The following is a 12,281-nucleotide window of genomic DNA, read 5'->3' as shown; positions in this document are numbered from 1 at the left end:
CAAACCAATATTTGTCTGCTTTTTTCTTTTCAGTTTTTGGGGATTGACAAGGTGTTAAACTTCCCATATCCCACGGCTCCAGATAAGAAACAGATCATTGTAAGTTGACCTTTATGCTCTGACCTTTGAACTTCAACCCTTCCGTTACCATATTTATTTTAAGATGCCCTGTGTCTCTTTCAATTAATTTTAATAACAAAGAATTTAGTAAAATAACTTAGTTATCATTAAGCTAGTGTTAGGAACATAAATTGTGACTAAGGTTTGGTGGAAGATTTTAATTCAAAACTTATGAAAACAAGACATTTGTACTACAGTGCCAGAGCCAGTTTCAGCCAGGTTGATATCGAAAGGGTTAACCTTTTAACAGGTTAATCGCCACATGTATCACCAGTGGTTCATCACAAACTTCACACAATTTCCATATTCATTACTGGTGGTACGTTTTCATAATTTGATTAAATATTTTATTCCTTGTTTTTGTCATGGTTTTGAGGATATTTAAATAACATGAGTGCTAATTATTTAAAGTTTAATTATGAAATATTATAAAAATGCAAAAAAAAAAAATTACATCTTCTTATAATTAAATAGTATGCTGTAATAGGAACTTACCTATGTTTGACTTTTGCTTTGCATTTATACAAGTTGGCTCCAAGTCTCACCCAGAGACAAGTTAGAAGTTCATGTTGGTGTCATGCTTAGGGTGCCATATATTTGGATTTGTACATAGTGTTGTTCTAGAAAATGTTTAAGAAAACATGAGAAAATTATGTGTTTGTTTTAAAATTTGAGATCACATAGACAGTATTTTACGTAGGATATGGGCAGTTCCCATGAGCACTATCTTAATAATAATAATATCATTATTTCTTTCTTTTGTAGGCAGCTGAAAAGCTGTTGACCACTCTTGGTGCATTGACAAAACCCAAAACACCAAAAACATTTAAAGAAATGAAAAAATGTAAGCAAACAAAGATTTTTAAAGCCATTTCTTTTGTCTGAAGTGAGGGCATTTAGTGTGGAGGCAGATCATAGCAGTCATCTTCATTTGTTAGTTACTCTTTTACTTGTTTCAGTCATTTGACTGCAGCCATGCTGGAGCAAATCGACCCCAGGACTTATTCTTTGGAAGCCTAGTACTCATTCTATCGGTCTCTTTTTGCCGAACTGCTAAGTTACAGGGACGTAAACACACCAGCATCGGTTGTCAAGCGATGGTGGGGTGGGGGGACAAACACAGACACACAAACATATATATATATATATATATATATATATATATATATATATATATATATATATATATATATATACATATATACGACAGGCTTCTTTCAGTTTCCGTCTACCAAATCCACTGACAAGGCTTTGGTCAGCCTGAGGATACAGTAGTAGACACTTGCCCAAGATGCCACGCAGTGGGACTGTTTTCCATTTTTTTTCTCGTTTATGTATTTAACTGATTTACATATTTCATGTGATTTGCACCGTTGGTGACGTCCTGTACCCATACATGCATGTATATCACACACACACACACACACACATACATATATATATAAATACACATACACATATGAACTGATGATGATGATTTCTTCTTTGTTTTCAGTACCTCCTGGAGAACTGACCAGCATTGGCAAGAGTATGGCAAAATTACCAATTTCTCCACGCTATGCAAAGATGCTGGTGTTGGCTCAGCAGCATCACTTGATGCCATACGTCATAGCAATGGTGTCTGGTCTGACAGTGCAAGAATTGTTCTTACCAGTTCCTAAGACTGTAAAAGACGCTGTAAGTCAGAGCTGCTGCTATTGCTATTATTATTATTGTTATTATTGTTGTTGTTAGAAACATGTTACTTGTTTCAGTCATTTGACTGCGGCCATGCTGGAGCACCGCCTTTTTAGTCGAGAAAATCGAACCCCCAGGACTTATTCTTTGTAAGCCTAGTACTTATTCTATCGGTCTCTTTTTGCCGGACCGCTAAGCTACGGGGACGTAAACACACCAGCATCGGTTGTCAAGCGATGTTGGGGGGACAAACACAAACACACATACATACATATATATATGCATATATACGACAGGCTTCTTTCAGTTTCCGTCTACCAAATCCACTCACAAGGCTTTGGTCGGCCCGAGGCTATTGTAGAAGACACTTGTCCAAGGTGCCATGCAGTGGGACTGAACCCAGAACTATGTGGTTCGTAAGCAAGCTACTTACAACACAGCCACTCCTGCACCTATATATATATATATATATACGACGGGCTTCTTTCAGTTTCCATCTACTAAATCCACTCACAAGGCTTTGGTCGGCCTGAGGTTATAGTAGAAGACACTTGCCCAAGGTGCCACGCAGTAGGATTGAACCCGGAACTGTGTGGTTGGTAAGCAAGCTACTTACCACACAGCCACTCCTGCGCCTGTTTACAAATTTATTTCAACTGTTATAAAAAAATAAACTAAAACCGTTATAAATTGACAACTCAACTGTTACACTAATTAACTTCTACCGTTACGTATGTATGTGTGTATTGATATATTCTCTTTCTCTCTTCCCAATATAGTCTGATTCTTCACAGAAGCAACAAAACTTTGCAGCCAATGCCAGATTACTTTGGTCAGGAACGGTAAGTCTTGCTCCCTCTCTGTCTGTTTGTTACCTTCGCCTTAGCGAAGGCGGAGGTATTGTTTTCAGTTGTATTGAGAGGACATTGGTGTTGCTTTGGCAGAGGTTTGCGCTCTCTGAGTGCTCTTGTTATTTTTGTCATTAGTAATAACATTAATAGTAATATTAAAACTCGGCCCAGTCCTCTGGCACGCCAGCTCCTGTTAAACCAGCTAACACCACTACATGCCAGCATGGAAAATTGACACTAAATGTTGTTGATGATGATGGTGATGGCTATTCTATGAAATATTCTTTGATTTTCTTTATGTAGGGTCACTCACAAATGCTTGGAGACCCTATGTTGCTGCTGAAGTCAATAGGGGCTTGTGAATTTGATGGCAACATTGAAGTATTCTGCGAGAAGTTTAGTGTTCGACTGAAAGCCATGAAGGAGATTCGGAAATTGCGATTGCAGCTTACCAACACAGGTGAGTGAGTGTGTGTGTATGTATGTACGTACTGTTAGATATTGTTTGTGTTGTTGTTATTGAGGACTCTACCCCTACAAATGACCGGAGACCTAGGGGTTGGCCAAGAACGAGATGGTTGGTTAATAATCCATAGTCTGCGTTGGTCATGCTTGGGAGTCCACCCTCAAAATGAAATGACAGTTACTTCTGACAGGACACTATGGAGGAGGTGCCTTAGGCCAAGGGTTTCTCTTCAGATCAAGCCACTACTTTTCTGCATCAAGAGGTCACAGCTCCAATTCTCCAGACATGGTTAGAAAAGAATCACATGATGGATTCTTCAAGGACCCTATGGAGAAGTTGCCTGAGGACTCTACCTCCATGACTTCCCAGGATAATTGATGGAGAAGATGGATGGAAACTTATTCCTCCTTTGTCATCATCTTTATCATCTCAGAGAATTTTTGCAAACCAAAACATTCCAAATACTTGTTTCATCTTTTTCAACCTACTTTCATTTTCACTTTCAATTGTGGTTGTCTTTTTCCAGTCAACCTTGCTGTTCCTGGTCTACAGCTGTGTATTGATCCAAAGATGTCACCCCCGACTGACGCCCATGCCAAGTTGCTGCGACAGATCTTGCTGGCTGGAATGGCAGACCATGTTGCCAGGTAATGTGTTGTTAGTACCATTTCTCAGATTTGGTTGCAGGCGTGACTTGCCAACCAAAAGGTTTTTGGGGTCAGTCCCACCACATGGTATCCTGGGCAAATGTCCTCTTTTATAGTCATAAGCCAATATATATATATATATATTTGATTAATGAAAGAGATGGAAGATGGAAGATATGGAAATGTTTATTAATCACTAACAATCATTTTGGAATGATTGATTGAAAATATTGCTTTTGACAAAATAATTTGAATGCTAATGGACATTAAATGATGATGAATACCAGTAATATTAACACTGATTATTCTAATGTCTTTATCAGGCGTATAGACAATATTCCAGAGGATTGGTCAGCAGAGAAGAAAAAACAAATGAAACATGCTTATGAGGTAATTAATTATTGATTATTGATCACACAGCGAAGCAAAGTTTTTATTGCACTTTTTACGGAAAAGGCCGATATTTAGGACTCGTGCCGTAAGGTCGCCATCTTCTGAATGAAGTGCTAACAGTGGTGTATTGCTGTTTATTTGTTTGTGGCAGCAAAGTATTTAGGAGTCGTGTTATAGCTAGTAAAAATTCATTTACGTTGAAATATTGAATGTTTATAATTTATTTTGTATTTTTCTAAGTGTTGCCAGTTGTGTTGTGATCTTCATTCTTTGTTTTAATTAAATTTTGATGTTATCTCTCTCTCTCTCTCTCTCTCTCTCTCTCTCTCTATCTCTCTCTCTCTCTCTCTCTCTATCTCTCTCTCTCTCTCTCTCTATCTCTCTCTCTCTCTCTCTCTCTCTCTCTCTCTCTCTCTCTCTCTCAACAGCTCTCATTTTCTAAAAGATCTCTCTCTCTCACACTTCTAAAGATCTTTCTCTTTCACTTCCAAAATCTCACTCTTTCTCCTAAAACATCTCTTTTTTCATTCTTCTAAAACGGTGGTTCCCAAACTTTCTCAGGTTGCAACCCCCTTGACATCCAGGCCACATTCTTAGCACCCCCTAGCACACATTCTAACCATCACAAAGATAAACCTCTTTCTGAAGCAAATTCAAAGCAATTGTATTTCACAAATAAAACTTAACCTAACGAACCCATTATTTTGTTGTTTTTAGACATTCAAGCGAGATCGTTGCCAGTGCCGCCAAACTGGCTCCTGTGCAGGTGGCACGTAAAATACACCATTTTGAGCGTGGCCGTTGCCAGTACCACCTGACTGGCCTTCGTGCCGGTGACATGTAAAAGCACCCACTACACTCTCGGAGTGGTTGGCGTTAGGAAGGACATCCAGCTGTAGAAACTCTGCCAAATCAGATTGGAGCCTGGTGTAGCTATCTGGTTTCACCAGTCCTCAGTCAAATCGTCCAACCCATGCTAGCATGGAAAGCGGACATTAAACGACGACGGCATGAATCACTACTCCTTTATTGCATGACTCGCTACCCCCATTATCACCCCACTTTTCTTCAATGGCCCTTTGGAAGTTTCCAGCGCCCCCAGTGGGGGGGGGGGTTGCAATACTGCCCACTTTGGGAACCGCTGTTCTAACAGAGCTCTCTCTTTCTCTTCCAAAATCTCTGTTTCTTTTAAAAAATCTTTCTATCACTCTCCTAAAATCTCTCTCATTCTCTCTTTTGTTCTTCTAAAATCTCAACCACTCTTCCCCCACAAAAAATAAATCTCATTCTCTCCTTCTTTATTTCTGAAAGACCTTAGATTCCAATGACCCTGTGTGGATCCACCCAGAATCCATTCTTCACAAGAAACGGCCCCAATATGTTGTCTACCAGTTTGTTCATGAAACAGCAAAACCCTACATGAAAAGTGAGTTATGAAAATTTTGATATATTACAGCCCCACTACTTGCTGTGAGGTCATGCTGCGTATCGTATCCTCTTCTCTGAGGGTCTGGCTGGGGTGATGGTTCATGTGTTGGTCAGCCACGTATCTCATGGTCATAGAGAGTGAGGAAGTATCTCACAGTGAAGGGGACTGGCTGGGGCTCTACTCAGAGGGTTGCCTGGAATGACCTAAACAAATATCCTGACAAATAGTGAACGCACCGACATGCTGCAATGGTGCATGCTCCCATATCTAACCTGTTACATATATATATATATATATATATATATATATATATATATATATCCCTCTCTCACTCTCTGGGAGAGAGGCACAAGCACATACAGAGACATATACTCATGCGGCAGTAACTTCTGCCTACCAAATTCAATCACAAGGCTTCAGTCGGCCTGGGGTTATAGCAGAAGACACTTGCCCAAGGTGCCACGCAGTGGGACTGAACCCGAAACCATGTAGCTGGGAAGCAAGCTTCCTAACCACATAGCCATGCCCATATATATATATATATATATATATATATATATATATATATATATATATATATATATATATATATATCTATATCTATATCTGTAATATAATATGTGACAATTATTTGGTTGCCATAATAAGACTCTGAATAATTGTCACATGTCTCCTTCATTGGACAGGAAACTCGGCTTGCGAAGACATGTTGGTGCAAGGGAAAGCGAAATCGTGATGTGCTTCAGAAGATATGTTAAGTTCAGTGAATTGTGGTCTTTACCAGTGATGACAACACATAAAAAAAGTGCCTGTGCTGGTAACCCTAACGCTAAAAGGCACCCATGCTGGTGACACGTAACAGGCACCTGTGCCGGTGACACATAAGAGGCATCCAATTACCCTCTTGGAGTGGTTGGTGTTAGGAAGGGCACCCAGGTGTAGAAATCAAACCAGAACAGACGACTGGCGCCTAGTGCAGCTCTCTGGCTTATCAGTTTTTGTCAAGCCGTCCAACCCATGCCAGCATAGAAAACTGAGATTAGATGATTATAATGATGATGATGACCTGAGCAGAAATGGTGGATGCAGTGACACACTGTAACTGCACATGCACCCCCCGCCCCCCGCACTCATACCCTACCTCACTAACCCCTAAAAATCTCTTCTGACTGCCTTTACATCTCTCCAAACCATTCCTTATTTTTACAGTTGCTGCTGGTGTCGAGGCCCACTGGTTCCCTTTGATATTACCAAATCTGTGCCAGTTTTCCAAACCCGAAGAATCTCCTGCTCCAAGATTCGATCCAAAGACCGGGAAAGTCTTCTGTCACATGTCTGGAACTTTTGGTAAGTTAGGAATTTTTTACATTTCATTCTTTTACTTGTTTCAATCACTGGATCGTGGCCATGCTGGAACCATTTCCTTGAAAGGCTTGGCCAAACAAATTGACCCCAGCACTAAACTCTTTATTCTTTTACTTGTTTCAGTAATTTGACTGCGGCTATGCTGGAGCACCGCCTTTTTAGTCGAGCAAATCGACCCCAGGACTTATTCTTTGGAAGCCTAGTATTTATTCTATCGGTCTCTTTTTGCCAAACCACTATGTTACGGGGACGTAAACACACCAGCATCGGTTGTCAAGCGATGGTGGGGGGACAAACAAAGACACACAAACACACATACATATATATATATATATATATATATATATATATATATATATATACATATACACGACGGACTTCTTTCAGTTTCCGTCTACCAAATCCACTCACAAGGCTTTGGTCGGCCTGAGGCTATAGTAGAAGACACTTACCCAAGGTGCCATGCAATTTTTAACTATTTCTTTTTCATGGTACTTATTTTGTTGGTTTCTTTTGCTGAACTGCTAAGTATGGGATATTTTGCAAACAAATTGCACATATAAGTTCTACCAGTTGAGACCTCTGAATAATGGAATATTGTGGAGGTGCAATGGCCCAGTGGTTAGGGCAGTGGACTCGCAGTTGGAGGATCGCGGTTTCGATTCCCAGACCAGGCGCTGTGTGTGTTTATTGAGCGAAAACACCTAAAGCTCCATGAGGCTCCGGCAGGGGATGGTGGCGACCCCTGTTGTACTCTTTCACAACAACTTTCTCTCGCTCTTTCTTCCTGTTTCTTGAGTAACACTGCATTGGACTGGCATCCCGTCCAGCTGGGTGGGGGTGGGGGGACACATAAGCCTGGTTAGGCTTTAAAAGGGCGCATAAACAAAAAAAATATCACATGATACTCATGATTGACCAGGCTGTCATATGTTACACATCACTGGTCACAATGCACTTTTGCATTGTTTTAGCCCTCAAATGATGCCACCCTGCTGGCTAAGAGGGCCAGCCAACATTCCCCCCTTGATCAAAAGGGGGACTGGCGTAACGTGAAATGAAGTGTCTTGCTCAATGTAGTCCTAGATACACAATGTCTGAATAAATGACTGGAATGGTCATGAACAGAGCCCTACTAGGTCAAGGCTGACCTTGGGCTAAACAACAATAACAAGCTCCCCTTGATCACCTTATCCTCCACTATGGATAAGCTCTTAAGACTCATCATAGCTATATATTTCTCTGAGTGGTTGGCGTTAGGAAGGGCATCCAGCTGTGGAAACTCTGCCAAATCAGATTGGAGCCTGGTGTAGCCATCCGGTTTCACCAGTCCTCAGTCAAATCGTCCAACCCATACTAGCATGGAAGGCGGACGTTAAACGATGATGATGATTATGATTATATTTTTCTATCTCTGTAGGCGCCAAGTGCTGGCCGTTTGACACTCTTGAAGTGGAGTTTCCGAAAGGTTCCGATCTTTATAAATGGTTTGGCAGGTTCTTTCTTGAAGGCGAAGTATGTCCTGCATTGAAAAAGTTTGTCCCTCATATGAAAGATCCGCCCTGTGTGATGGTGAAATACTGGTCCAGGTAAGAAGAATGCTGTTATTGTGTGGGGGGGGGGGGGAGCTTTTTGTTTTTCATTTTTATAAGGACTTATTGGGGCAAGCGAAAGCGAGATCGGGATGGCACCTGTGCCCAGCATCGCCTTTCTGGCACTTGTGCTCGTGGCATGTGTAAGGACTTTCGTGCAAGATCGTTGCCAGTGCCCCTGGACTGGCTCCTGTGCAAGTAGCACATAAAATACACCATTTGAGCGTGGCCATTGCCAGTACCGCCTGGCTGGCCTTCGTGCCGGTGGCACGTAAAAGCACCCACTACACTCTTGGAGTGGTTGGCGTTAGGAAGGGCATCCAGCTGTAGAAACTCTGCCAAATCAGATTGGAGCCTGGTGTAGCCATCTGGTTTCACCAGTCCTCAGTCAAATCGTCCAACCCATGCTAGCAGAGAAAGCGGACGTTAAACGATGATGATGATGGTGGTGATGATGAAGGAAGTCCCAGACAAGGCGAGAAACCGCTTAGTATGGCTATGAAGAAGGAGAAATTAAGACAAAAAAGGATGAAGTTACTTTGGGTTTCTAGTAGTTTGAGGAAAAAAAGCTATGGCTGTGTGGAAAGACTTTCTTTATTCAGGGAAGCGTGGAGGCGCATTGGCCCAGTGGTTAGGGCAGCGGACTCGCGGTCGTAGGATCGCGGTTTCGATTCCCAGACCAGGCGTCGTGAGTGTTTATTGTGCGAAAACACCTAAAACACCTTCGTTATTGTCATTATTCTCCCAGGAATATGGTAATAAAAGGGTTAAATGTTAAAGACTTAATTAATATTTCTTTATTGCTTCCTCCTGGACAGGCTAAAACCAGAGACAGAGAAACTCCTGAGGTGCCTTCTGGCTGCAGACGTCGATGACAAGAAGTCACTAACAGACGAATGGTCTAAGAATGAGACTTGTAAGTTTTTTGTCATCATATAATACTGTGATTTTATGGTGTAACTTTATTAGTGTTTATATGGTGTAATATAAGTATGTTATAATAGTTATATGGTATGGTGTGTGAATTACTGTGGTTGTCTATTATATATATATATATATATAAAGAAAGAATAAGATAAAGCGACCAATGGCAAAGTTAGAATTATCCATAAAATATAATTCTAACTTTGCCATTGTTCTCTTTATCCTTTTCTCTCTTTATACACACACACGCTAATACACGACCCATGTTATATTCCCCACTCATGTTGCAACCACGACAGGGGCAAAACTAGTCGGGACACAGCCCTTACTCAGTATTACCTGTATCTTTAGGGTTTGGTTGACTCCAATACCCTTCATAACATTTATATATATATCATCATCATCATCATCATCGTTTAACGTCCGCTCTCCATGCTAGCATGGGTTGGACGATTTGACTGAGGACTGGTGAAACCGGATGGCAACACCAGGCTCCAATCTAAATTTGGCAGAGTTTCTACAGCTGGATGCCCTTCCTAACACCAACCACTCAGAAAGTGTAGTGGGTGCTTTTACGTGTCACCCGCACGAAAACGGCCACGCTCGAAATGGTGTCTTTTATGTGCCACCCGCACAAGCCAGTCCAGGGGCACTGGCAACAATCTCACTCGAAAATCCTACGGGAGCCAGTCAGGCGGTACTGGCAACGGCCACGCTCAAAATGGTGCATCTCATGTGCCACCCGCACAAGAACCAGTCCAGGGGCACTGGCAACGATCTTACTTGGCTTGCCGGGTCTTCTCACGCACAGCACATTTCCTATATTAATTAATAAATCAATTAATTATTAATAATTTTTACCAAGCCCAACGGTATGAAAGCACCATTATTGGTGGAGAACTTATTCAAAAAAAGTTCATATATTTATAAATATATTTATAAAAAAAGTTCATATATTTATAAATATAATTAAGGGATGGAACAACAAATACAAGAAAAAGCAATACTGTTGGACTAGTTAGCCGCTGTTTTATTACGTGGAGGTTATGTAATGAGCCATTGTGGAGGTTGAGGTTATGTAGTGAGTCATTGTGTATGTTATGCAATAGTCATTTACATACGTTTCAATCTAGCCAGTGGTTTGGCAGATCTCATCAGAATGTTGAGGAGTATGTTCAGAGTTTGTGGTGTGCGAAATGTAGGAGAAGTGATTAGTGGGTGTATTAATGTATGTGGTGGTGTAATAGTAGCGATAGGTATATATGTATATATATATATAAGGGCATAACTATACAAGAATGCCTCACGTTAACTACCATAATAAACACATTTTTTACTACTTGATAAATTCTTATATGAGAGTTTATCCTATTATTGTATATATATATATATATAGTTAAAATTTATAGAAAATCAAAGACGAAGATTGGTGTAGGAACAACAATAGAAAAATCTCTTACGTTTCAAACCTATGATCTTTGACAGAAAGGAATATAAAAGGAAATAATCCGAGGGAGAGGAAGAAATATGTGTTGAGTTCAGTGGTCCAACAGTGTATTCTGTATTTTGTTGTAGTATGGATGTCAAAGTATGGCCGTACTTGAGCCAGTCGTCCTAGAACGAGGTGGTTGGATAATATCCATAGCCGCAGGGTGTCTCTCCAGCACAAAGGGACATTGTGATTAGAATGTCACAGAAAAGAATCATCTGGTGAGAGACCTAGGGGTCGACCAAGAACAAGATGATCGGGGAATATTCACAGTCTCAAGGACTCTCTCCCGGTTGAGCCATCTGCATCAAGAGAGGTCACGGCTCCAGTTCTACAGATGTGATTAGAACGCTACAGGACAGAATCGCAAGATGGATTCTTCAAGCTAAGCCAACTGGCAGGAGACCTAAGGGTAGACATGGTTGGATGATATCTATAGTCTCTGTTGGTCATGCTTGGGGGACCCCGGAGGAAAAGAGTAAATATGGTTGTTTCTGATAGGACCCTATATAGGAGGTACCTCAGGACTCTACCTCCACAACCCTCTCAGAAATAGTGAGCAGAGAAGATGGATGGATAAATTAAATACCAGCCCCAATCATTAACAATTTGTTTAATTTGTTTTCTTTGTAGATCTTTTAGCAGAATACTTGAAATGGCTACCTGAGGAACAACATGCTGCAGTAAAAGAACTATGGCCACCAGTCTAATTATCCCCTTTGTTAGCATCGCTAACGAACATTTTTAATGTAAAAAGTCATTGACTAAAAAATAAATAAATATTTATTTATATTTCTAAACTGTTTTCCTTGTTAATTTTTATCATACCTCTGAGTTTGTGTATATGTTTGCATGGCTGTGTGGTAAGAAGCTTGCTTCCCAACCACATGGTTTCGGGTTTAGTCCCACTGCGTGGCACCTTGGGCAAGTGTCTTCTACTAAACCCTTCGGTTGACCAAAGCCTTGTGAGTGGATTTGGTAGATGGAAACTGAAAGAAGCCCATCATATATATATATATGTATGTGTGTGTGTGTGTGTGTATATATATATGTGTATGCATCTATATCTGTCCCCATTTCCATTGCTTGACAACTGGTGTGTTTATGTCCCTTAACCTGACGGTTCAGCAAAAGATACCAATAGAATAAGTACTACACTTATTAAAGATAAGTCCTTTTAAGGTGGTGCTCCAGCTTGGCCATACTCAAATGACTGAAACAGGTAAAAGAAAAAAAAAGGGGAGTAAACAGCAGAACGGGGGAGGGTGGCACTGCATAGTGCCAAAGATCCCAGCATTACAAGAAACAGATGCTGCAGCAGCAGCTTG

The 12,281-nt window shown here is 40.8% G+C and overlaps 1 protein-coding gene across 1 annotated transcript in view; it reads left to right on the top strand.

Annotated features, from left to right (window-relative positions):
* Nucleotides 1-11,753, top strand: part of LOC106881887 (putative ATP-dependent RNA helicase DHX37) — a 30,803-nt gene extending 19,050 nt beyond the window's left edge. Inside the window, exons 21-32 of the mRNA XM_089346268.1 lie at nucleotides 34-99; nucleotides 886-964; nucleotides 1,616-1,797; nucleotides 2,577-2,639; nucleotides 2,952-3,108; nucleotides 3,641-3,761; nucleotides 4,085-4,151; nucleotides 5,466-5,580; nucleotides 6,793-6,930; nucleotides 8,369-8,537; nucleotides 9,359-9,456; nucleotides 11,587-11,753. Of these exons, the coding sequence (XP_089202394.1) occupies nucleotides 34-99; nucleotides 886-964; nucleotides 1,616-1,797; nucleotides 2,577-2,639; nucleotides 2,952-3,108; nucleotides 3,641-3,761; nucleotides 4,085-4,151; nucleotides 5,466-5,580; nucleotides 6,793-6,930; nucleotides 8,369-8,537; nucleotides 9,359-9,456; nucleotides 11,587-11,663 (1,332 nt within the window). The 3' untranslated portion in view covers nucleotides 11,664-11,753. The remainder of the gene's footprint in view (nucleotides 1-33; nucleotides 100-885; nucleotides 965-1,615; nucleotides 1,798-2,576; nucleotides 2,640-2,951; nucleotides 3,109-3,640; nucleotides 3,762-4,084; nucleotides 4,152-5,465; nucleotides 5,581-6,792; nucleotides 6,931-8,368; nucleotides 8,538-9,358; nucleotides 9,457-11,586) is intronic.
* The last annotated feature ends 528 nt before the right edge of the window (nucleotides 11,754-12,281 follow it).

This window comes from Octopus bimaculoides, chromosome 30, assembly GCF_046866305.1.
Source record: "Octopus bimaculoides isolate indiv1 chromosome 30, ASM4686630v1, whole genome shotgun sequence".
In the NCBI taxonomy this organism is placed as follows: domain Eukaryota; kingdom Metazoa; phylum Mollusca; class Cephalopoda; order Octopoda; family Octopodidae; genus Octopus; species Octopus bimaculoides.
This window is presented reverse-complemented; position numbering and strand designations above follow the sequence as displayed.